This window comes from Cervus elaphus, chromosome 5, assembly GCF_910594005.1.
Source record: "Cervus elaphus chromosome 5, mCerEla1.1, whole genome shotgun sequence".
In the NCBI taxonomy this organism is placed as follows: Eukaryota; Metazoa; Chordata; class Mammalia; order Artiodactyla; family Cervidae; genus Cervus; species Cervus elaphus.
In genome coordinates, this window is record NC_057819.1 from 9,138,744 (window position 1) to 9,164,659 (window position 25,916).

At 49.7% G+C, this 25,916-nt stretch overlaps 2 protein-coding genes across 3 annotated transcripts in view; one reads left to right on the forward strand and one right to left on the reverse strand.

Moving 5' to 3' along the window:
- MYO1H (myosin IH) overlaps window positions 1–11,764 on the forward strand; it is an 89,555-nt gene extending 77,791 nt beyond the window's left edge. Inside the window, exons 21-32 of the mRNA XM_043901564.1 lie at window positions 2,354–2,430; window positions 2,872–2,940; window positions 4,194–4,278; window positions 4,949–5,108; window positions 5,865–5,948; window positions 6,704–6,797; window positions 7,005–7,060; window positions 7,898–8,033; window positions 8,566–8,636; window positions 9,006–9,103; window positions 10,296–10,395; window positions 11,632–11,764. Of these exons, the coding sequence (XP_043757499.1) occupies window positions 2,354–2,430; window positions 2,872–2,940; window positions 4,194–4,278; window positions 4,949–5,108; window positions 5,865–5,948; window positions 6,704–6,797; window positions 7,005–7,060; window positions 7,898–8,033; window positions 8,566–8,636; window positions 9,006–9,103; window positions 10,296–10,395; window positions 11,632–11,655 (1,054 nt within the window). The 3' untranslated portion in view covers window positions 11,656–11,764. The remainder of the gene's footprint in view (window positions 1–2,353; window positions 2,431–2,871; window positions 2,941–4,193; window positions 4,279–4,948; window positions 5,109–5,864; window positions 5,949–6,703; window positions 6,798–7,004; window positions 7,061–7,897; window positions 8,034–8,565; window positions 8,637–9,005; window positions 9,104–10,295; window positions 10,396–11,631) is intronic.
- A 587-nt stretch (window positions 11,765–12,351) lies between these two features.
- Window positions 12,352–25,916, reverse strand: part of KCTD10 (potassium channel tetramerization domain containing 10) — a 33,532-nt gene continuing 19,967 nt past the window's right edge. Inside the window, exons 4-7 of one of the 2 annotated variants that reach the window (XM_043901563.1) lie at window positions 24,436–24,522; window positions 24,059–24,111; window positions 22,583–22,778; window positions 12,352–15,153 (exon numbers count right to left, since the gene is read on the reverse strand). In XM_043901563.1, the coding sequence (XP_043757498.1) occupies window positions 14,929–15,153; window positions 22,583–22,778; window positions 24,059–24,111; window positions 24,436–24,522 (561 nt within the window). In that variant the 3' untranslated portion in view covers window positions 12,352–14,928. Of the gene's footprint in view, window positions 15,154–22,582; window positions 22,779–24,058; window positions 24,112–24,435; window positions 24,526–25,916 lie in introns of both variants that reach the window. The other variant, XM_043901562.1, reaches the window with a different exon arrangement.

The following is a 25,916-nucleotide window of genomic DNA, read 5'->3' on the forward strand; positions in this document are numbered from 1 at the left end:
TCAAAGAATCGAGAAAAATAGTGGGTTGGTCAAAAAGTTCATTAGGATTCTTCTGTAACTTCATATGGAAAAGCCTGAATGCTTCACCAACCCAATATTTTAGTTACTGGATTATCAGTTTATTACAAAAGGATATAACTCAGGAACAAGGGCAGCAGATGCACAGGGCAAGGTATGTGGGAGGGGGGAGGAAGCTCTTCCTGGTGTCCCCAGAAGATCTCCAAATTGCATTCTTTGGGGGTTTTATGGAGGCTTCATTACGCAGACATGATTGATAAAATCATTGGCCAAGGGTCATTCATTCCACCTCCAGCCCCTCTCCCCTCCCAGGCAGTGGGGCTGTAACTTCCAACTCTAATTTCAAGACTGGTTTCCCTGGCGACCAGTTCCCATCCTTAGGTTATTCAGGGGCTTTCCAAATATCACTTGTTAGGTGATGGCGTGGTTGAAAGGGGTTGGTTATGAATAATAAATGATACCCAGGGAAAAAGGGGGTTGGGGGGATAAAATAGGAGTGTGGGATTAGCAGCTAAAACTATATTTTAAATCGATAAACAGCAAGGTCCTACTGTATAGCACAGGGAACTATAGTCAACATCCTGCAATAAGCCATAATGGAAAGAAATTTTTAAAAAGACACCCATTTCACCTGTATTGCTTGGAAGCTATTTCAGGAGCAAAAACCAAAAGAGTGTTAGCAAAAGAGGCCCCTGTTGCTCTAATCCCTTGGGAAATCACACAGGTTTGGAGAGCTGAGACACTGCAAGGGTACAAAGACCAGACAGATCTCGTTTAAAATAAAACCCAGTACTACAAGCTCTAAACGGCAAGAAAGGCTACATTGCTGCCTACTGGAGATTAAGTATAAGGGAGCCCTGGGTTCTTAACCTGCATCGGGGGCTGGGATGAACTCTGTGTCAACGCGAGGACGGGAGCCACGTGAGCCCCCTCATCTCTATGTGCCTGGACTCCTTCATTTCTCAAATGTGTGCCTGACTTCTCAGCGGGTGTTAGGACTTCTGTGACGTGAAAGCTCCTCCAGCTTCCCAGAAGGTGGTGTTCTGGAACTTGGAGTATCATTACTATAGAGCTGTCATTGTCGGTGAGCAGAAGGCCTCTCGTACACGTTGAAGGCTTGAGGCAGAACTCAATGGGGCCAGCCAGGATGATTTTCGTCCGCTCTGTTGGTCATTTTGGTCAGCGTTAATTTGATTGCATAGGACAGGGCCTGGGCATGAAGAGGATCCATTCCCAGGCTGCAGAGATTCCAGCCTCGGGGATCTCTGCCTTTGAATCTGCCAGTGGTCTTTCCCTGCCAACTTGTATACAGTCCTCTACGACCACCCTGGCCCCATCCCATCCTTTACTCTTGTGTTCTGGGCCCTGCTCCAAGAGGCAGTGACTTTTCCAAACCGGATTTCTGAGGGGAACTGGGCGTAGCACATCCGAAGGGAGGTGGGTCATGGCGGTCAGAGGCTGTGTCTGCCCCCATCCATAACCTCCGATGAGAAAGTGGGTTCCTGTGGCACCGTGCAATGCTGCCCCCCAGTGGCTGCCTTGGGAAGTTTCCCTTGACGTGGTGGGGCTGGGGGAGGGGGATGGGCTGGCAACATGAAAGCAGCGAGTAAAGAACTGGTAAAGAACCTACCACCAAGCGGGAGACGTGGGTTCAATCCTTGGGTCGGGAAGACCCCCTGGAGAAGAAAATGACAACCCACTCCAGTGTTCTTGCCTGGAGAATCCCACGGACAGAGGACCCTGGTGGGCTACAGCCCGTGGGGTCACAAAAAAAGAGTCGGACACGACTCGGCAACGAAACATACACACGTTTGTGATTTCTCTTTGCCGCCTGGTGGGATCTTCTCTTAAACTTGGACCCGTGTTCTGTGTCATCACGTTTAAAGCTCAGGGAGGTAACTTGGGTTTTGGATGGTGAATCAGTTTCCTAGGGCTGCGGTACAAATTAACCATAGGCTGGTTGGCTTAAAACAATGGAAATTTATTGTCTCACAGTCCTGGGGGACAGAAGGCCAAAATCCAGGTGTCAGCAGGGTGTCGACAGCGAGACCACAGTCTTGCTGGGAGGCTCCTCCCGTGCCACTTCCAGCTGCCTTCTCTCTGTGTCCCTCTGTGAGTCTTCCTCTAAGAACTCTCTCACTGGATTTAGGGTCCACCCTAATTCAGTGTGGTTTTATCTCAATCTTTACCTTGATGACATCTGCAAAGACCCTATTTCTCATAAGAATCACATTCTGAGAATCTAAGTGGATGTGAATTTGGAGGAGGGGATACTGTTCAACCCACTACAGACGGTGATGAACAATGAAATGATTTTTTTTTTTTTCATTTCTAGAACCAAAATATTCATTCGCTTCCCCAGAACTCTGTTTGCTACTGAAGATGCCTTTGAATTTAGTAAACATCAATTAGGTACGGTTTTTTCCCCTCTGCCTTGATTTTTTGAAATTTATTTATATTTATGTTTGGCTGCGCTGGGTCTTCATTGCTGCACGCGGGCTCTCTCTAGTTGCGGCGAGCAGGGGCTACTCCTCGTTGCGGTGCTCGGACGTCTCACTGCGGTGACTTTTGTTGTGGAGAGCGTGGGCTCCAGGGTGCGTGGGCTTCAGTAGTTGCACATGAGCTTAGCTGCCCCGTGGCACGTGGAGTCTTCCCTGGCCAGGGATTGAACCTGTGTCCCCTGCATTGGCGGGTGGATTCTTAACCACTGGACCACCAGGGAAGTCTCTGCTCTGATTTTTAATAGGGTCCTGTCATATCCCAAGGCTTCTTCTGATACCCCCTTCTGAAGGTCATAGCTGCTAAGATGCACAATTGAAAGCCATGTCACCAAAAGCTGTGTTTTCTTTTAAGTTGCGAGAATCCAAGCCACGTACAAAGGCTGCCTAGAAAGGAGAGCGTACGTGAGAAAAAGACAAGCAGGTAAGACCTGGACAGGACCTCTCCAGTTTGCCGTGGCCCACGGTTTCCCTGTCATCCACAGGCCTTCCAATGAATATCCAGGACTGATTTCCTTTAGGATGGATTGGTTTGCTCTCCATGCAGTCCAAGCGACTCTCAAGAATCTTCTCCAGCACCACAGTTCAAAAGCATCAATTCAGTGCTCAGTCTTTTTTATGGTCCAACTCTCATATCTGTACATGACTACTAGAAAAACCACAGCTTTGACTATACAGACTTTGTCAGCAAAGTCATGTCTCTTTTTTAATATGCTGTCTAAATGGAGCAGAGATTATAACACTGCAGTGTCTACTTGTTCCTTGGACATGTCTTATTTGATCCACAACATAAGCGTGTTTAAAGAACAGTTTTTTTAAGGTTACTAACACCATGACTGCTCTTGGAGCCGCTATGCTGTCCCTCCCAGTCACTTCTCAGTATCACCCCCTCCCTCCACACACTCCACTCTTCTGAACTTGGCATTATTATTTCCTTTTTTTCTTTACAATTTTATCATCTCTGGATGCATCATGAAATAATATACTTCTAGGTGGGAAGGTTTTGAACTCCATAAAATTATACTGTTTCTATTTTTCTTTTGCGACATTTTTGTTGCAATAAAACTTTATTTACAAACGGGGCAGTCGGTGCCAGGGCCACAGTTTGCTGACCCCTGGTGCTATATGAGCATACCACAATGTTCTGTTGATAGACATTTGGGTTGTTTCCGGTTGGTTGTTTTTGTAACAGTGTTGCTGTGAGGAACACAAGAAAAGCACTTTGAGTTTCGTAATTAACTGGGGAAAAAAAAAATCTGAGAAGCATTTAAAAATTGGGACACGAGCCAGAAGTCTAATTTTTGGATGTCCCCATTTTTAACGTAGATGACTATACATGGGATAGAGACAGGGCAAGTGCAGTGGCGAGACTAACCTGTGCCCTCAAGGGCCTCTCTGGTCCCTCAAAAAGACCTGGGGAACCTGGCCCCCAGCACGATTTCAGGGTTTCCCTTGATACACCCCAGCTCCCTCTGCTCCCCTGTCCCCCGGGTTCAGGGGTACCTCTGGGCACCTCTGGGTAGAGACTGAAGACTCTCGTCCCACTTTCCATCTTGGGGGCTGGCAGAGTGCTGACGGGCGTCCAGGTGTTTGTGGAGGGGGTGAATCATTCTTGAAGAGGCTCTTGTATTTAAGGGATTGCGCTCACCTTCTAATGCCAGCGGTGACCTCTTTCAGCCATTATACTCGAATCCCACTGGCGTGGAGCCTTGGCTCGGAAGGAGGCCAAGAGGAGGAAGTGGGCGGTGCAGATTGTAAGAAAGTAAGTTCTCCATCGGCTTTGGTAAGGCGGCAAGGTTTCTGAGTGCCACCGCTGTACTGCAGAGGGTGGTCGTGAACTTGGCTGAGATTTTTGGCTTTGGGCAGAAAACCCGTCTTTCCTGCAGGACATCAGCCCTGAGGACTTGTGTTCCGTCTCCTTCCTCTGAGTACCCTCACTGGACGGTGATCACAACTCACAACGTTTGACGTTTCTCTTAGCCTAGTTCTCAAGTCACAAAATCAAATGCCTTCTGAGGCCAGGCAGGTGCAGCAGGTCTCATGAGCTGGTAGGGTGGGGACTGAGGCGAAAAGAAACCCTCAGTCCGCCTCAGAGGGGCAGTCATCACCCCGCTTCAGCCAACGCCTGTCGGGCCAGTCTGGCCAGTTCTTTGAATTTCTTTCAAGGAAAGCTGGAAGTCTGGCTTTCATGCAATACCTCCCATTTGTTGTTTTTGGCAACAGATTCAGGTTACTCAAAACAAAACCAAAAAACGGCATGGGTGAGATAGAACATATCTTTGGGGGCAGATTTGACCCGCGGCCCTCCATGGTGAGCAAATTTAATCTCCCATCGTTTTGGCTGACGCTGAATCAAACCAGTGTGGCAGAGAACTCAATGAAGAAACAGGAAGTGAGGAAATAGGAAACTAACAACACTCTCTCCCGTGTAGGTTCATAAAGGGGTTCATCAATCGCAACAAGCCCCTCTGTCCTGACAACGAGGAGTTCATTGTGTTTGTGCGCAAGAATTACATCTTGAACCTCCGGTATCACGTCCCAAAGAACGTCTTGGACAAGAGCTGGCTGAGGCCTCCTAGCATCTTGGAAACTGTAAGGACCATTCCAGGACACATGTGGCAGATGGCGTGGGTGGAGCTTAGTGAAAGTTGCTCAGTCGTGCCAGACTCTTTGTGACATCATGGACTGTACAGTCCATGAAATTCTGCAGGCCAGAACACTGGAGTGAATAGCCATTCCCTGCTCCAGGGGATCTTCCTGACCCAGGGATCAAACTCAGGTCTCCCGCATTGCAGGCGGATTCTTTACCAGCGGAGCCACCAAGGGAGACTGTTGGTTTGTGCTGCCTCACCAGAAAAAGCATTTCCCCATGAGGGCGATGCCTGAGCAACCGAACTCAGAATCTGTCATATTCTCTCTCGAAGTAGGATGCCAGAGGAGGTCTGTTTACACAGAGCACTTCTGAATGGCTTCTGTCTTTACTGGGACCTTTCACATAGGTTCAGGGACTGTCGCCTAGAACAGTGTTTCTCAGATGCTCCAGGGACGCTGTGTGTCTGGAGCGCAGAGTGGGGGGCGACTGTAAGATTCCTGGGCCCCCTCCCACTGGGGCCCCTGAGTCAGCGTCTCTTGGAACCTCCTAGCCAGCAATCCAGGCAACTCAAAACTCATTCAAGGTTAAAAACCACCAGTTTAGCCATAGCGAAAAGACTGGAAGATGAGCAGCTCCCTTTGATCAGAAAACATTTTAACGCTGTGCTTTTACATCACCCTGAGTTCAGCCCTGCTTTCAAAGCTTCTGTTTTGGTGGCTGAAGGCAGGCGGAAAACGGGTGTGTTCCCCACACAGGCGTCGGATCTGCTCAGGAAGATGTGCACCAGGAACCTGGTCCGGAAGTACTGCCGTGGGATCACCGCCGAGAGGAGAGCCCTGGTAGGGACGCGGCGTGTGGGCAGGGGGCAGGACCGGAGAGGGGTGGGTGCCAGCCCCTCAAGGGCCAGCGGTCCTCATCCACCATCTCGCCTGTAAGCCGAAGGTCACACAAGGCTCATGCCTCACACTTGCCTTGAGGATAAAACGCGCGTGGACCACATAGCAGAGAGCCCTCCTGAACTGGCAGGTGTCAAGCACCATCACGCTCTTGCTAGCATTGTTACCATGGAAACACCATCCAGACAGCCCCCTCTCTGGAGGTGTGGTTTTACGTTCATCTGCCGGTCAGCAGATTTTCCTCCCCCCCATAAAGAGCTAGAGGGTAGTATTCTAGGCTTTGCGGGCCACACCATTTCTGTTGAAATTACTGTGCCATAGAAACCTGTAAATAAAGGGCACAGCCATGCTCCAAAACATACATCACTCACAACACTTTACTGGATTTGGCCCGCGGGCTGTAGCTTGTCACCTCTGACCCAGAAGAAAGTGCTCTCTGAAACAGTGAAATTCTACTTCCAAGAAGTCAGTGCAAGTAGAGACGAGCCCAAGCGTCAGCTTCAGTCTCTAAGCAGTAGAATGTTTGGCGCTTTGGTCCAAGCCAGGTGTGTTTGACTTCTGCGTGCTCTGACTCCTCGGCAGAGGGGTGGCAAGGCTCCCCAAGGAACCTGACTTGTTCAGTCAAGTCAGCGCTAACATGGAACTCTTTGGGTCCCCAAGAGCCTCATGGCTACTGTTCTGTACTTTAACTATACCAGATGCAGGAAAAGGTGGTCACGAGTGAAATATTCAGGGGAAAGAAAGAAGGCTACGCAGAAAGCTTAAATCAACCCTTTGCCAACAGCCGAATAGGTAAGTCTCTTTTTCCATCTACATGTTCATTTGCCCTATTTAAAAAAAAAAAGTCAAAGGAAGATGTTTGACGCCTAGCATTTCCTGACAGCTATCTCCCAGCTTGAGGTCTAGTTCACAGGGAGACATAAAACCAGCTGATGCCTCTGGCTTCTGCCCAGGGCTGGTACCCAGTGATGACTCGCTGTGTTCTCGTTGCTTCCTTAGATGAAGGAGACATTAACCCCAGAGTGCTTCAGCTCCTCAGCAGCGAGAAAATCCAGGTAAGGAGCTGTGTGTCCTCGCCTGAGACAGGACTTCCCCACGAGATCTGAGAACAGGTCTGTTTCCTACCCAAAACGGGGCTGGAAGCACTATCTGAAAGCAGGGGTGCGTGTGTGTGGCCCCAGCTCTCAGCTGTGGTGCTCCAGATGCTGAGATGATGGGGACCCCGTAATCTTTGGTACCCGCTGCTGCTCTTACGGTCCTTATCTGCCACCCCACTGTGTTTGATGTCCTGTGAAGTTGAGTGGAATGTGGCCATGCACGTAATCATTAGACATTCCCTGTTAGAAGCAGTGTGGTGGGGGTGCCTGGGTACCCACGTGGGCTTCGTAACTGAGCTGCGCGACTCCCGGGCAGGTGACTTACGGGCTCAGCGTCTTCGTGTTTCTGTGAATGGGGAGGACAGAGGGGCCGGGGGTGTGAGGGGCGCAGGCATGCAGCAGCCAGTGACCTTGGCGGTGCTGGGGGTTGCTGGGTCACTTTGTCTCCTGGGCACCAGAGACCTGTGACTGGGTTAGATTGCTCTCCAGCGGTCAGGGCTCCAACGCCTGCAGAGTGTCTTCATCTCTGCTGAGTTTTCAGAGCAGCCTGGTGAGGCTGATGGCCGGGGCCTTGAATTCCTCAGGTCAATACCAGAATCAAGAGCCAGAGCCAGGAATCACATCTATCTCACAGAGAGCCAGGGTTCAAAGAAAACCCAGCTGTGCACCATCTGAGCCCCTCTCATTTGAGTGCCTGAAGCCACGATGCTAGAGTCCGAGGAACAGGGAACTCGGCAGTCTGCCCCCTCCCCTGTGATTCGAGCATCCCTTGGAGTGACGGTCCCCTCCTTGCAGTATGGTGTCCCGGTCATTAAATACGACAGGAGAGGCTTCAAGATGCGGCAGCGGAAGCTCATCTTCACTCAGAAGGCAGCCTACGTGGTGGAACTTGCCAAAATCAAGCAGAAAATAGAGTACCCCACCCTCAAAGGTAGGAAGCAGGTGATCTTAAGATGACTCACTGGGTGGACTCAGCTCCCAGGAGCACCAGCAAGGAAGCAGCTCCTTCGTTGAAAGACCAAGTGAGGAACTTCCCTGGTAGTCCAGTGGCTAAGACTCTGCGCTCCCAATGCAGGCGGCCCAGAAGGCCCAGGTTCCCTGTCCAGGACCCCCAGGACCCACATGTTGCAACTAAGACCCAGCACCGCCAAATAAATAAATATTTTAAAAAAGACCTTAGTGAAGGGTGCCCACAAAACCCAGGGCAGCCCGGCCTGGCCTGTGCCTCTGATTCCAGCATAAAGCCCCATGGCATCTCACCCCAACATCCAAGTAGAAGGCCAGTCACTCGTGACAGCTTATTCCAAGCACAGACGCTAACTGCTGGAGTATGTGCCCTCCACCCCAGTCAGCCCAGCTAGGAGGGAAAAAGCGTGGGGTTGGGAACCCCAAGCGGGCCTCTTTTCTCTGTATTCATGTCCACTTGTCCAGTTCCTGGCCCCCGACTTTGCATCTCTCCTAAGGTGTCTCCACCAGCAGCCTCAGCGACGGGATCTTAGTCATTCATGTTTTGCCAGCAGACATCAAGCAAAAGGTAACTGCTGGCCGTGGGGCGGGCTGTTAACAGGGAGAAACACTGCCGAAGTCTTTAGCTGCCCCCAGTGAAACCTCAGTGGTAGTTTTCCTTGAAGCCACTACGACTGAAGGGCTTCCCAGGTGGTGCTAGTGGTAAAGAACCTGCCCACCAACGCAGGAGACTTAGAGAGATGCGGGTTTGATCCCTAGGTCGGGAAGATCCCCTGGAGGAGGAAATGGCAAGCCACTCCAGGATTCTTGCCTGGAGACTCCCCATGTTCAGAGGCGCCTGGTGGGCTACAGTCCACAGGGTCACAAAGAGTCAGACACGACTGAGTGGCCGAGCACGCACCGCTGAAACGGCTGTGTCCTTGCCTCTCTGCCGCAGGGGGATGTCATCTTACAGTGCGAACACGTCTTTGAAGTGGTTACTAAGCTCACCATGCTGGCCAAGAAGGAGAACCTCGTAAATGTTGTTCAGGGAAGGTAGGTGGTCACATCTGGACTCAGACATTTAACACTGAGGGACTTACTATTACCTCATTATTGACTGGGGGAATTTTGCAGAAACCAATGTCTGTGGCCAGTGATTTTTATTTTGGCAGGCCGAAAATATAATTCTGTTAATTCACTAACTATTGAATATAATAGTGTTATATTCAATAGTTACACCTGACACACCTGTAAAGTCTTCCCCAGCACCGCTTCATTTTCACTTTCCATATCAGAACCAATCACTCAGGTTTTTTGTCTTTTTTTGGTCTAACATGCACACCGTCTGAATCAGAACTATATTCTGAAGAACTATCATCTTCTGAGACACTAGTATCTATGTTGCTTGGGCAATCAGAGAGTATCTGCATAAAATCCACCAAAACATCCTTTTCCATTCAGAATTTCACGATGCGTCATTTTTGAAAACTTTACAGTAATGAACTTGGCATTTATGACATACACAAGGTTGGATCAAAAATCTGATGGGGCAAAATGTGAATGATAACAACAATCCTAAGTTGTATAATGAACCATTGATCAATTTTAAGCTCTAGCAACTAGTTACAGTGATATTAATTGCATCACTCTCTAAAAATGTATTGCTACAACTCCAGTCAATAACATCTGGGTAACAAAAGACATATCAATATGTCTCTGGTCAATAATGTATTAACAGATCAAGGAAGATGCAAATGTTAATTGTTTCACCCATGCCTGCCCCTCCTGGAAAAGCAAGCACTGCCTACCTGCAATAACTTTCTTCCCTCCTCAGCTCCTAGGACAAGGGCTCCAGAGAAATGGAGTCAGCGATCACTCATTTTCCTAAGGGAACCAATAGTTTCCCAAAGAGGTGCTTATGGTCTTAAAGGAAGTTGTCACCAGGTGAAAGGGGGACCCCTGGGCCAGAGCAGGTGACAGCCACACCCCTGCTGTTGATGCCTGTGGAAGAGCTGTGCTAAATTTATTTGAGAGTAACGACAGGAATGCATGGCCATTTTCCCAGCTGCAGAAATGGTTTTCTTCTGATAACTCAAATACACAATTAAAAGTCTATAATGAAACAGGAATTTGATCTTGAAACTAGTAAGCGTCACAAGTGAATTTCTTTTGCAGAACCAAAGCTGGAACAGAAAAGTAATAAAGCATGTCAGTAATTTATCATTTTGTGTATTAATATTTTAAGTTTACAGTTTTGTATTAGTCCTGGAAAAGAAGGCACGATAGTTTTTGACACCGGACCAGAGGAACAAATCTATAAAGATAAAAACGGACAGTTGACAGTGGTGAGTGGCGGGGTCTGGGGGAGGGAGGCGTAAGCTGTTTTAAATGAGACTATAGGTTAAAACCCTCCTCATTTCAGTCCTCCTCGGGCTCCTCTGGTGGCTCAGACAGTAAAGAATCTACCTATAATGCAGGAGACCTGGGTTCAGTCCCTGGGTCAGGAAGATCCCCTGGAGAAGGGAACAGCAACCCATTCCAGGATTCTTGCCCGGGAAATCCCATGGACAGAGGAGCTTGGTGGGCTACAGTCCACGGGGTCACAGAGATTCAGACACGACTGAGTGACTAATACTTTCACTTTCACAGACTGACCGGAATCACAATCGTTTATTTTTCCCTCTGAGTCTACATTGAACAACAGTCAGGAATGGGTACTAGAGATACAGATGCAAACGCTGAATGAAAAAGGGAAACAGTTTACTCGCCACATTTACTTGTCAGGGGACCAGAAGCTGACATTCAATTCTTCTCAGTATTAAATGTCCAAGCCCAACTCTTCACTGGGTGGCCAAGGCCTGATGCCTTCCCATGTGGTTCTCAAGCGAGTCTCCACATGGGAAACTCCTGGCGAGCTTTGAAAAATACCAAGTGTTCGTGTCTCCCCCGTCACCACCCCGAAGACACCATGATGCTACAGGCGGAGGGTGAGGCCTGGGCTCTGGAATGGGAGGCTCCTGGCACCAAGGAGCAGAGGTTTGGGAGACAGTTCCATGTTAAAAAATCAAGCCTCATGCTCTTCCCTAGTGAGTCTGATCCAACTTGGCTGGGAAATGTCAACTATTCCACCCCAAGGTGTTTGAATCTTTTAAGATGTCTGTTGTATATGTACCAAGGATTCACAGTTTGCTACAAACTAATTTGAAAATGGTCTAACAACATGGAGCATCTCATATACATTTAACAATGAAATGTATTCTGTCAACAGGGACAAAATATTTAAGCATGATTTTTAACATAATGGATAAGGTGATTTTTCAGTTTACAAGCTGTCTTAAAGCCTTTGCCCCATGTTCCTCCCTGGCTGGCCCAGGCTGAAGCTAACAGGCCTCAGGGAGCCCATTTCTAGATGTGGCTCAGCTCACGGCAGGGGGTGGGGTGGGGATGGACATGGTGCGGGGGGCGGGGCCGGCTGCTCACAGCTTGTCCACGTCTGCCTCGACCATGTGGGCGGCTGGGGTGCTACCGGCGTCCTTCCGAGGGAGGCGAGACCTCTGAGCCCCAGCGTGTACCCCTCACAGGTGTCGGTCCGCAGGAAGTCCTGACGGAAGATGGCATCTGACCTCTCCCATCGCCATTTTTGCTCCCACTGAGGAGAACACCCAGGAAGCTCGAATCTGGTCCCACGAGCGACACCTTCAAGCAAAGGTTCCAGCAGTTCTGGGAAAAAGATCATCCCTGAGGGAAGAGATGGCATCTTACGCCACCCCACAGGTGTCTTGTGGCACTAAAAGTGCCTTCTGGGGAGCCAACCTCAAATCACCCAAGGGGGTGCTTTTAAACGTCCCCAATAGGACCTACGCTAGATGGGCACTTGAGTATGTCATTATCGGGGGTGGGGGGGGGGTGTGGGTACAGAGTCTGTCATGCTGCCCCTGAGGCACAATGAAATACGTGGTCTGAGTGCCTAAGGCTGCAAAATGTGAATTCTGCTTAAATAAGTGGAACTCAGGAACTCCCCAACTCCTTCGCGGCTTTAGGTTCCACGGGGTGAGGTGAAGCTCTCCCCACCCCAAACCTGTGCTCAGGCAAGAGCCGCTGACCGACCGTCCGCGTTTCCACCAGTCCTGCAGCCTCTCCACCCGAGACTTCCTGCCAGTGTTGGGAGTTCAAACACTCCAGAAAAATGACTCAGCTTTTCCACCCTGAGCAACCTGGAGGTGGGATCTCTGCTCTGAACCACACCTCAGTGCAGTGGCCAGACTGTGCTGGGCGTTTCTGAAAGGATCCACAAAAACAGATTTAAGTAGAAGCGTTATACAGAACTTTTATTTTACACACATCCACAGAGGCTGGTACGACAAACAGTGACTGCTTCTGAAGCGCATGGTGTACTTTCTCTCGTGGCACAGAGACAGAAAGGTTAGTGACACACGTGTTACAGTGACCGGGGAGCAGGGAGCACACATCCCGGACGGAGGGCTGGGGCACCTGGACGGTGACACCCCGCTAAATCACTGCGGGGGGCGACTGTGAGGCCCGGCCAGCAGCTGTCATGGGCAGAGGCCCCCGAGTCGCCGCAATCAATGACTTATTTGGAAAAAAACCTGATTATGAGGGACCCAAAGCTGTATTGGTTTTTCCCACTGTAAGTTATTACAGTGTAATAAAAACTACACTCTAACAAATCTTAGGGCCAGTGATTTGCTTGGATGGTTCTTAAATACAGGTATTGACTTTTGCTGACCCTTAGTGCTCACATAAGAGATCAGTTCCTTGAAGAATATGTCTGATAACAGAGCCTTGGACCAGCCAATGCTTCGTCATCATCAGCTCACGGCTATAGGCAGCTAACAGTATCACTCACTATGGAATGCTTTCATGAACTTGTTCATATCCCAGGAAAGCAAAGACTTCAAACTCCAAGTGCAAAGCTGGGGGAGATGTGAAAACGGAGATTGCCAGAAACATTATTAAGTCACTATAAACATTATAAGGTGTAGAAGCCCCGACAGCTCAGACTGATCCACAAACTTACTCTTCACGTAAACATTTAAAAACAAAGGAGAACTTACATGATGGCTTTTCCATTCCTACAGAAAACATCAGAACTGACATTCACTTTACCGTTCTAGAAAAGGACAACCCAAACAGCAGGGTTGGTGTTTAAAACTTCCATAGTAGAAAATATTTACAAACCACATTTAATTAAGCCCCCTCCCTCCCGTCCTCAGCACTTAATAAAATCCAGGTGGCCTATATACGAAAGTTGCCCACACAACAGTTTAAAAAGCATCTACCCCTGTATGTGATTTTTAGGTTCGATCATGATTGTTTGCAAGTTTTACTGTAGGCTTTGCTGCTGGATACAAAATAAAGGTATACAACTGTCCCAAGTAGGGCCGGATGTACAAAGTCTAAGCAGTAAAAACCATTTCAAAATATAAACTCGTTTTTTGGGGAATACACTGTCAAAGGCTGCCCGTATTAATACCTTTGGTATAAAACAGTCACTTGAATAGCCGACAAAACCCATCCAGACCGTACACGCACCCTCACCTTCCTGGAACTACTCTACCAGCCTACTCTCAGCCACCCACATTCGTCACAACTCCCTCTGGGCCGGCACGGGCGCGGAGAGGCGGGGAGGTAGGTCACCGAGAACGTCCGCCCCCCACGAGCGCCGTGTGGGCAGCAGGGCTCCAGCGCGGGCCCCTCGGGCCCCCCAGGCACACATCCTCATCCACAGTCACGCACATCCCTTAAGCAAACATGAACACGGACACTGACCGGACCCCAGAAACCTGCACAACCTCTCAATCTGCTTGCTGACAGCCACGTCACACTGTGTAAGACTCCAAGGCGGAGACCCGGAGGGCAACTCCGGGTGACAGCCATCCTGTAGTGAGCACTGGTCCTGCCTGGACGCCAGAACAGAGTCTGGGGCCAGGTTTCCTTTCTTCTTAGCCAAGGGGAGGGCATCCGCTTGGGGCAGCAAGCCCTGCTTAACAGGGCAGAAGGCCGGGGAGGAAGGAATGGAGCCACCGGGCAGCGGTCTGTGTGCTGTGCCCGTGAGCAGGCCAGGCGGCCGGCCTGGAATGGAGTGGGTCCCCAAGGTGGGGGGCAGGGGGGTGGGGGGTGGGGGCAGGTGGGAGGAGCGGGGGGAAGCTCTGCTCACAGCCAGACCACAGATCGGCCGAAGGAGCAACAGGCCTGCCCTTCGGCAGAGCTGGGCAGCCAGGGGCACGCTGGGAACCACAGCAGAGAGGCGCGAACCCCCAGGGCACACCTCCCACGGCCAGGAGCTGCGGGGCTCCACCCACAAGCTCTCTGAGCGGCGCCCACGGCCAGATGGGCAGCTCAAAAAGCCCTGGAGCCTGTGCCAGGCCCATCACACAGGAACGGGGCCAGGACGCTGGGCTGCAGGGTGGGGAAACGTGGGGACGCCACTGGTGACCACCAACCATGGGCCCTGCTCCCAGCTGGCAAACGGAACCCTGGAGGGAAGGCCCCCCGGGAAGGTCAGAGAGGCAGTCAACACCCCCCAAAATAAATACTGCAGAGGTGTTTCTCACACGCACACCCCACCCGTTCACCCAGCCCCTCCTCTGGAAGCAGGAAAAGCCTGGCTCCAGCGCTGCTCAGATTCTCTGGGAAACAGAGACCGTGGACCCGGCTTGTTCACCAGCTGGGGTGCGTTCACCTGGGTAAAGACATCAATTTACCTTGTCGAGAAATACCAAAATCATTTGGTTTGTAGGGAAGTCTCTCCAGACTCTGGGGGAAGTGGCAGGCATCTGGGAGCCGGGGGGGGTGCTGGGTGCACAGCAAGGGGGTGCGGGCGGGCGGATGGGGGGGCGGCGGGGGACCCCACCCGCTCACTGGTGGAGGTGGGCCCGGTCATCTGGGCGCTTGATGTGGATCCGTCGCACGCGCTCGATCCGCTCCCGCTCCCGCTCCTCGTCCTCGTCCAGGTGGTGGGAGCGCCCGGCCGCCCCGCCCGTGGCCTCCAGGAGCGCGTTGTCAGGTCCCCGGCCATCCTGGGCCTCGTACAGCAAAATGTTCAGGGTCTCCTCGTAGATCCGGGCTTCGGGGAACTCCACCTGCGGCCCCACAGAACACAAGGCGGTTAAGTTAGCATCTCAGAGCTCCCCCTCCCCTGCCCACCTCTGCTTCCGTCGAGGACTTGAAAGCAGCGCCATTTGGCCCCAGCAGGCCCCCAACAATCGGTAAGACAGTCATGATCACGTCCCAGGTGGTTACAGCTTTCAATGGGCAACACGTACACACGGCGGTGGATTCACACAAGAGATAAAACGGATGCAGTGCAATGGGTCTCTCTGCCCCTCGTTTCCTTTCCGTGGACACTGGCATCATTCCCAACATGGTGCTTCTAACAAACAGGGCTACACCCTTGCACACCCGTCATTCCACACCTTAAGGCAGCATTCTGTCCAGAAAGGGACCACCGGGGGGGCCCTCATGAAACGGATGATTATAATCCCTCCCCACTCAGTAAAGCACCGTGTCTGTTCACCGCCCTTCGGGGTCAGGCGCCATGAGTAAGAGGCAGGTCCCAGGCACCTGTCTCAGGCAACAGAATGAATCAGTGAGAACTGGCAAAGCACTTGAGATGCTGCACCAAGGAAGACGGCAACGATACAGAAACCCAAGTGGGACATCTGTGCAGTGACTTGGGGCAACAGAACCTGAGTGTTGGCGCCAAAGCTCAGCTTCTGGAGGTTTGGGTTGAAAGGAGGAGGAGGAAAACAGTCCCTCTGAAGGGGTGGCCATCCCAACACCACCTCCCTGGAGACAGGAGCCTGACGGGACAGGACGCAGAGTGAAGGAAGCAGGGAAGCCTGGCCTCCATCCTGGCTCCACCACTAACCAGCTGCCCAAACAAGAGCTCAGGCTCACTCCAGAACCCACCCAAAACTCTACACACAGTTGGGATCCGACCGTGAGGCCTCTCAGTACCTCTCCTGCCCCTTAAACTCCAAAAACATAAAGCAATTATTTTAAAGTTTAATCAATATGATGACTAGACTTTGAATATTCAGGGCAGATGCAATCCATGTACAGACAAAAAAAACAAACTATGAGCACTTTCCTGGTATTCCAGTAGTTAAGAAATTGCCTTGCAACACAAAGAACTCAGGTTCGATCCCTGGCCTGGGAACTAAGATCCCATATGCTGCAGAGCAACTAGGCCCAAGAGCTGGTGCTATGGCGCCCACTCACTTCAGAGCCCACGCACCACAACTAGGATGTCTAGGCGCCACAACGAAAGATCCCAAGAGCTACAACTAAGACCATGGCACAGTGGGGAGTCTAGTTACTGGTGGAATTCACAGCCCTAAGGACAAGTTCACAGGAGAAAAGAACTACGTGACTTCCCAATGTTGGAGAAAGTGTTAGTCACTCAGTCACGTCTGACTATTTGTGACTCCATGGACTGGAGCTCCTCTGTCCACGGGATTTTGCAGACAAGAATACTGGAGTGGGTTGCCATTCCCTTCTCCAGGGGATCTTCCCGATGCAGGGATTGAACCCGTGTCTCCTGAAGTGCAGGGAGATCCTTTATAGTCGTAGCTACCAGAGATGCCCCAAGTGAACAATTCTGGTCACCCCCACTATCTCTGGAAGGAAAAAAAAGAACCCCAGTGCTCTTCCCTTCCTGGCTACCTTAAAACAATATGTATCTTTTAGGATATGTTCTACATAAATAAAATCTTTTCAGAAGTGAAAATTTTTTTTTTTTAAATTTCTGGCTTTTACTTGGTGGTCTGATTTGCCTCTCATTTGCATTTTGCTTCTTGAGGCTGCTCCAGGAGTGAACAGAGCTGTGGGCTTCTCGGGCTGCAGCAAGAATGAGGACCTAACAGGGGACCTACAGGCCTGTGTGAAGGTGACAGGGTGTGGCCTACTGCACGCATCCCTGGTCATCAGACTTCCCTTAGGTTGAAAAGGAGATGACAGAGTGTATGGGACGGCTAAAAACAAGACAGGAGAGCAATCAAGATGGCGGAGGAGTAGGATTCGACGCTCGCCTCCTCCCACAAACACATCAAAGGTATGTATAACTGACATGTGCAATGATTCTCGCCGAATGTCTACTGAATGCTGGCAAAAGAGCCCAGACTGCTCAAAGGGCGAGAAAATCTCCACAGACTGGGTACGAAAAGAGAAAAAACAGCAAGAAACCAATCGGGATGGGACCTGTGCCCCTGGGAGGGAGCTGTCAAAGAGGAAACGCTCCTGCACCCTGAGAAGCCCGGCACCCCTGGGAGATCTGCTGGGACAGGCGAGCCTGGGAGGAGAACACGGCGGCCAGAGTGGATGGAGGCGGCACAGACGGTCAGCAGGCTTGGGCTTGGGTCAGTGGGTGCTGCTTGGGCTGGGCGCTGGAACCTGGGCTTCAGAGGTCAGAACCAGAGAGAGGTCGGGGGATGGGCATGTAGGGACAGACGGCGGGGGGCGGGGGGCTGGAATCCTGTGCAACCGCGGCTGGGAGTGTTCCCAGTGGATCTCTGGGCCACCCTAGAGACCAGCGACCATAGTGGGGTGCATGTGGGGAACGGCGGGACCCAGATTGCAGCATTCTTCCCTGTGTGCACACTTGCTGAGGGCAGGACGCTGCCTGCACGGGTTCCAGGGGTTGGTCACAGGCCAGAAGCTCCCTCCCTGACCCCAGGAGTGGTCATGGGGCCCCCTCTGCCACCCGCCCAAACAATAGGCATGGCTGCCAGATGCCTCTGCTCCCATCACATGGTGCAGGGGTGCCTGAGCTGCCTGCCACCACAGAGAACCCCAGAACAGGGCACCAGTTGCCGGATCTGCACACCACTTACCAAGGGGCAAACCACCAGCAAGTGCCGGGGAAAAGGCGACTGGCACCCATACTAAAAACAGCCCTGCACCTAACATCAAACCCACACAAGCTACCCAGGGACGACCCCACATGTGACCAGCCCTCCAAGACCACAGAAGACAACTGTTTCTCCTCAACTCACAGACTGGGAGAATTTTAAGTAAAATGGAAAAGTGAAGGAACCACTCCTGGTTAAACGTATTCTCCTGAAAGAGAAACAATGAAGCAGACCCCTTCAGTCTAATAGACACCTGTTTCAAAAAGAGATTAAAAATACTGAAGGAATTTAAAAAAGGCTATTGAAAAATGCCTCTTCCATTGTGTTCACGGAGTTCTCAAGGCAAGCAAACTTAAGTGGTTTGCCATTTCCTCCTCCAGTGCACCACATTTTGTCAGGCCCTGACTAGCAGGGACATGTCCTTCCGCTGCTCCATAGTCAGACGACATGCCTAGCCACCGGGTTGTCTCACTGCTGGTCCTTGTTGAGCCTGTAAACCTTCGCTGGCCGCCAGGTGTCCATCAAAGTGCTGCAGTACTGGGATGCAATCTCAAAAACAACAGAATGATCTGTGTTCATTTCCAAGGCAAACCATTCAACATCACAATAATCCAAGACTATGCCCCAACCACTAGTGCCAAAGAAGCTGAAACTGAACAGTTCTATGAAGACCTACAAGACCTTCTAGAACTAACACCAAAAAAAGATCTCCTTTTCATCATAGGGGACTAGAATGCAAAAGTAGGAAGACAAAAGATACCTGGAGTAACAAGCAAGTTTGGCCTTGGGAGTACAAAATGAAGCAGGGCAAAGGCTAACAGAGTTTTGTCAAAAGGACGCACTGGTCATAGCAAACGCCCTCTTCCAACAACACAAGAGACGACCCTACACATGGACATCATCAGATGGTAAATACTGAATTTACACTGATATTATAGTTTTTGCAGTCAAAGATGGAGACGCTCTATACAGTCAGCAAAAACAAGATTGGGAGAAGACTGGGGCTCAGATCTTGAGCTCCTTATTGCAAATTCAGACTTAAATTGAAGTAGGGAAAACCACTAGGCCATTCAGATATGACCTAAATCAAATCCCTTATCATTATACACTGGAGGTGACAAATAGATTCAAGGGATTAGATTTGTTAGACACAGTGCCTGAAACACTATGGATGGAGGTTTATAACTCTGAACAGGACGTGGTGATCAAAACCATCCCCAAGAAAAACAAATGCAAGAAGTCAAAGTGGTTGTCTAAGGAGGCCTTACAAATAGCTGAAAAGAGAAGCAAGAGGCAAAGGAGAAGAGGAAAGATATATCCAACTGAATGTAGAGTTCCAGAAAATAGCAAGGAGAGATAACAAAGTCTTATTAAGTGAAGAATGCAAAGAAATAGAAGAAAACAATAGAATGGAAAAGACTAGAGATCTCTTCAAGAAAATTAGAGATACCAAGGGAACATTTCATGCAAAGATGGGCTCAATAAAGGACAGAAATGGTAAGGAACTAACAGAAGCAGAAGACTTTAAGAAGAAGTGGCAAGAATATACAGAACAACTGTATCAAAAAAGGTCTTAATGATCCAGATAACCATGACAGTCACTCACCCACTCAGACACTCTGGAGTGTGATGTCAAGTGGGCCATAGGAAGCATTACCACGAACAAAGCTAGTAGAGGTGGTAGAATTCCAGCTGACCTATTTCAAATCCTAAAAGATGATGCTGTTAACGTGCTGCACTCGATGTGACAGCAGATTTGGAAAGCTCAGCAGAGGCCAAAGGACTTGAAAAGGTCAGTTTTCATTCCAATCCCAAAGAAGGGCAATGCTAAAGAATGTTCAAACTACTGCATAATTGCACTCATCTCACATGCTAGTAAGGTAATACTAAAAACCTTTCAAGCTAGGCTTCAGTAGTACATGAACCAGGAATTTCCAAATGTACAAGCTAAATTTAGAAAAGGCAGAGGAACCAAAGATCAAACTGCCAACATCCACTGGATCTTAGAAAAAGCAATGGAATTAAAAAAAAAAAAAAATCTACTTCTTGTTCACTGACTATGCTAAAGCCTCTGACTGTGTGGATCACAACAAACTGGAAAATTCTTCAAGAGATGGGAATACCAAAACACCTTACCTGTCTCCTGAAAAACCGGGATACAGGTCGAGAAACAACAGTCAGAATCGGACATGGAACAAGGGACAGGTTCAAAGTTGGGAAAGGAGTGTGTCAAGGCTGCACACTGTCCCCTGGCCTGTTTAACTCATAGAGGACATCAGGTGAAATGCCAGGCTGGATGAAGCACAAGCTGGACGGGACTGCTCAGAGAAACGTCACCAACCTCAGATACGCAGCTGATACCACTCTTAGGGCAGAAACTGAAGAGGAACTAAGGAGCTTCTTGGTGAACATGAAGTAGGAGAGTGAAAAAGCTGGCTTAAAACTCAACACTCAAAAAACGAAGATCATGACATCTGGTTCCATTACTCCACGGCAAATAGATGGAGAAAAAGTGGAAACAGTGACAGATTTTATCTTCTTGGGCTCCAAAATCCCTGCAGATGGTGCAGCAGCCACAAAGTTAAGACACTTGCTCCTTGGAAGAAATGCTATGACAAACCAAGGCAGCACACTAAAAAGGAGAGACATCACTCTGCCAACAGAGGTTCATACAGTCACAGCTATGGCTTTTCCAATAGCCATGTACGGACGTGAGAGGGGAACCATAAAGAAGGCTGAGCGCCGAAGAACTGATGTTTTCGAACTGTGGTGCCGGAGAAGACTCTTGAGAGTCCCTTGGACTGCAAGATCAAACCAGTCCATCCTAAAGGAGATCAACCCTGAATATTCACTGGAAGGACTGATGCTGAAGCAGAAGCTCCAATACTTTGGCCACCTGATGAGGAGAACTGACTCACTGTAGAAGACCTTGATGCTGGGCAAGACTGAGTGCAGGAGGAGAAGGGGGTGACAGAGGATGAGATGGCTGGATGGCATCACCGACTCGATGGACAGGAGTTTAAGGAAACTCCAGGAGATAGTGAAAGACAGGGAAGCCTGGTGTGCTGCAGTTCATGGGGTTCAAAGAGTAGGACCCAACTTAGCAACTGAACAAGAGACAATTAGAGATTATCAGATTATGCAAAGTCAGAAAGAGCAAAACAAATACCGTAAGATAACACTTATGCTGTGTTATAATTAGTCACTCAGTCGTGTCTGACTCCTTGCGACCCCATGGACTATAGCCCACCAGGCACCTCTGTCCATGGCAATTCTCCAGGCAAGAATACTGGAGTGGGTTACCATGCCCTATTCCCTCCAGTGGATCTTCCCAAAGCAGGGATTGAACATAGGTCTTCCACATCGCAGGTGGATTCTTTACCATCTGAGCTACCAGGGAAGCCTAAGAATACTGAAGTGGGTAGCCTATCCCTTCTCCAGGGAGCTTCCCAACCCAGGAATCCAACCAGGGTCTCCTGTATTGTAATTCTTTACCAGTTGAGCTACCAGGGAAGCCTGATATCACTTATATGCAGAATCTAAAATATGACAGAAGGGAACCTATCTATAAAACAGAAACAGAATCACAGACCTGAAGCACAGACTGGAGGTTGCCATGTAGGCGATGGGCAGGTGGATTAGGAGTTTGGGATGAGCAGATATAAACTATTATACATAGGATGGATAAACAACAAGATCCCTGTATAGCACAAGGAACTATATTCAGTATCCTGTGATAAACCATAACGGAAAAAAACATGAAAAAGAATATATATATGTGTAACTGAGTCACTTTGCTATACAGGAGTAATTTAATACCACAGTGTATAATCAACCATACTTTAAAAAAAAAAAAAAGGGAAGGGAGAAGAAAAGAGAAAGGGCACACAGCCCAAGGGAGGGAGGCAAGCAGAGACGTGAAGAGAGAGAGTTTCAATTAACAGGGCACCGGATCTCTAACCACGCTGCAGTGTGATGGAGCTCTGCAGAACAACACAGGGACAGGGCCAAGGGAAAGGTCAGGTCCACTGGTTTGCAGAGGATGACATAAAAATGGGTCCACAGAGTCCAGATCAGTCAGGGAATCACACACTGGGAAGGAAACCCCCGGGGTTCAGGAGGAGTGCCGAGTGAGCCCCGTGAGGGCAGACAGCTGCCCAGGTCAGTGGGGAAGAGGAGGACAGACGACAAGGAAGGAGTAGGTCACAGCCAGAAGCCCAAGGTCAAGACCTTGGAGGGAGCACTGCGCCTGATGAGTGAGATGGATGTGGCCAGGCTGGTGGGAAAGCATGTCACATGGAGGACAGCAAGGTCGTATCAGATCACTGATGGCAGAGGAGAAAACACGGGCAGCAGGGTATGTGTGGGGACAAGGATCCGTGTGAATCCAAGTCACAGAAAAGGAACCCGGGAGCAGTATGACTGTCTCTCCTTGCTGGGTGTCAGAAACAAAATGCGACACAGTTTTTCCAAGCCGACATTTGGACCTTTCCAGGGCCCCAGAGATGATGAGTACCAGTGAGCAGTCGTGAGTTCAGAAAAAAAATCTTTAGAGCCTTTGCCTCCTGAAGTGGATTTGGCTCAAGGGAAAGGGAAAGGGAAGCTGGACAAGTATGGATTTCAGACCAGCCACTTGGAACCGTCCTCTGCAGGCCCTTACCTTTGTCTGTTTCTTCTCAGTGGCGTAGACGATGGAGGTACAGCAGACCTCGGCGATCTTGCGGCCCTGGCCATAGAAGGACCAGCAGCAGATTTCGTCCCCAATGACGTCCTTTATGAACAGGACCCTTCCGTTAAAGCGCAGAGACAGCTTATCAAACAGTTCAATGTTTTTCAACATATTGTCGTCAGAATTGCTGTGAAAGAAGAGGTGATAAAGCGACTGATTACCAGGCGTGTGAAGGGCCACCACTGGCGGGGCAGTGTCTCCACATGCAGGCCCCTTATCTCCACCATCCCTTACCAATATCACAAGAAGCCCAAGAAGGTGGCAGTATAGCCCCTACTGCCCAAAGGAAAGCAAGGGTCAGAGAAATAAGGGAAGTGCCCAAGGTCAAAAACTAATAAATGGCAGAGCTGGGTTTCAAAAAGATAGCTCTGGTCCCCAAGTCTGTGCTAGAGTGGCTGCCCTGCTGTGCCCAGCAGGGATGAAATGCTGAAAACACGGGGCCTGCGGGCAGAGCCAGCAGGTGGGGGACACAGAGGCACGCTCCATGGAGCCCCATGAGAGGCCGAGCGACCTGCCCAAGGGAGACTGTTTATCCTGGGTCCATTTACTGGTCTCGACTGACTTCATCAACCCCATATCCTTTAAGCTCTTGATTTGGAGCCACATGTTCCCAAGAGGCAAATGGTATTCTAGAATCCCATATATACTGCCAGTGGGAACATCAAGTGGTATAGTATTCACTGTGGAGAACAGACGGCAGGTCCTCAAATGATTAAACCTGGAGTCCCTGCATGATCCAGCAATTCCACTCCTAGGTATCTACCCAGGAGAAATGGAAATATGTGTGTGTACACACACGTCCATACCAGCATTATTCCTAATGGCCAAAAGTGGAAACAACCCTAACTGCCCAACCATAACTGGTGGATGGATAAACAATGTGGTCTGTCTGGAATGGTGGAATACTATTCAGCCATAAAAAGGAATGAAGTACTGATTCATGCTACAACATGGATGAACCTTGAAAACATTATGCTGAGTGAAAGAAGCCAGTCACAAAAAACAACGTATTGCATGATTCTCTCTATATGAAATGTCCAGTGTAGGCAGGTCCATAGAATCAGAAAACACAGCAGTGGTTGCCTAGGGCTGGGGGAGATAGGAGGGTGGAGCAATATGGGGAGTGACCGATTAACGGGTCCAGGTTTCCTTCTGGGATGATGATAATGGCTTAAAATGAGGTGAGTGGTGATGGGTGCACAACTCTGGGACTATAGTAAGAAGCACTGAACTGTGTATTTTTAAAAGGGTGGATTTTACAATATGTGTGAATTAGATTTCCTGTCTATCTATCCAGCAGGCACTCTAGAGGTGCAGAAAGGCCACCCTCGACCGAAGGGAACGTGGGGGCAGGGAGCTGGGCCTGGCAGCCAAGAGTACAGAGGTTGTTTCTGGCCAACACCTTACCTGGTGTACGAGTATTTGTTGTTACTTCTGTTGTAGAGCAACTTCACAGCTGGCTGTGGGTTGTTTTAGGAAAAAAAAAACAGAAAGCAGAGAGTTACTCGGAGCACAGGTGCAGAGAACCACTGGCTTCCCTCGCAGCTGGGGCCCTGCCATCAGCCTGAAGAGGCAGTAAGCGCAGCCTGCTGGGTGGGGAGGGGCTGAGAGGGAGACGGCACGACCCAACACCAGGGGCAACACAAGGCGAGCGACCGGCTCCCACTCTTGACCCCTTCTCAGACCTTGTGCAGGCAATTTTACACATATTTCACAACTTATTCAGAAGAATCTCCACCACTTTCAGTAGCTAAAGAAATGTCACAAGGGTGCCTCCAACATACCTTATTTGACGTTGCTATAAGTTTCTGTTCTTCCTTGGATGACGTGATGACGGGAACTTTGCAGAATGGCTCGTAAGTATCTTTGTTCTGCTGGAACAAAACATACTTTCAGCCTGGGAGGCCTGCCCAGCACTGGACTGTTTAAGCTGGCCTGCCGGGCAAAGACAGGCTCTAGCGAGAGGAGATGGGGCAGCCACCGCTGCGAAGAAAGGAGGACGATCTTTTATAAGCTGGGCGACGATCAAGAGTGGAGTTCTCCAATGAACCTGCTCTTTGGCCAGGAGTCTTACATGCCAGGGTGCTCCATAAATACTAACAATGATGACACTTTTTCATAGCCCAGTCAAAGTGAAAAGAAAGTGAAGCTGCTCAGTCGTGTCTGACCCTTTGCAACCCCATGGACTATAGCCTACCAGGATCCTCCGTCCATGGGATTTTCCAGGCAATAGTACTGGAGTGGGTTGCCATTTCCTTCTCCAGGGGATCTTCCCAACCCAAGGATCGAACATGGGTCTCCTGCATTGTAGGCAGATGCTTTAGTGTCTGTGCCACCAGGGAAGTCCTCTCATAGTCTAGGAAGCCACTCAAAAATAAACCCTAAACAAGGCAGATGAAATATGATTGCATCAAAGCTCCTACAAACTCCACTGCAATGACTGCAGAGGAATGAAAAGGTATAGCCCATAAGGAGAAAAGGAATACGAGAAATACAGTCAGCAGGCAAGAGATGTCACGAACTCGAGGCTGGAAAGCAGGTCTCAGATGAATGACAACCAAGCAGAAGGAGAAAGCTGAAACCTAAGCCAGCTGACAGGAAAGAGTCTGGGAGATTTTCCCAGAACAGCTCTGAAGGCTGGTAGGCTGAGAACAAGAGCTGAGGACCGCCTGCTTGTTGGCAGAAGCACTGGTGAGACCCCAGATGGATGCCCTACCCCAGCCTGGCAGGAGAAAAGTCCACTTTCCTGGAGAAGTTTGAACAGGAGAGGACAGGGCTGACTTGCTACTCTGAAAAGAGGGGATTCAGTGAAGGATCCATGCACTCAATGGCGAGCCCTAACCCTTCTGCTCAGATCCCAAAAGGCAGCCAGTCAGGGTCATACCAATCAGGCTAGACAGGGGAGGACTCCTCTACTGGAACCACCTGTCCAGAAAAAGCGTTTATAGATTCTGACATTGAGTTCCCACTGAAGTCAGCCTTATCATTTGCCACTGAAGCCCATGGAACAACAAAGATCAATACCTACAGTTTTTTTCAGAGCTTAAAATTCAACAGACCAAAGACCATCAGATTAGATTCAGAAAGCCTCTGAAATATGAGACTGAAACCAAGACAGAGAAAGTAAGAGGAGCCGCCACATGATGAAGGGAGCAGAAAGGACACTTCCAATAGTAAGATCGGACCAGCAAGAGCTAGTATCACACCCTATGACACAAGACTGGAGTGCCACGCGGAGAACAAGAAAAGGCTCTTGGAGTCAGAA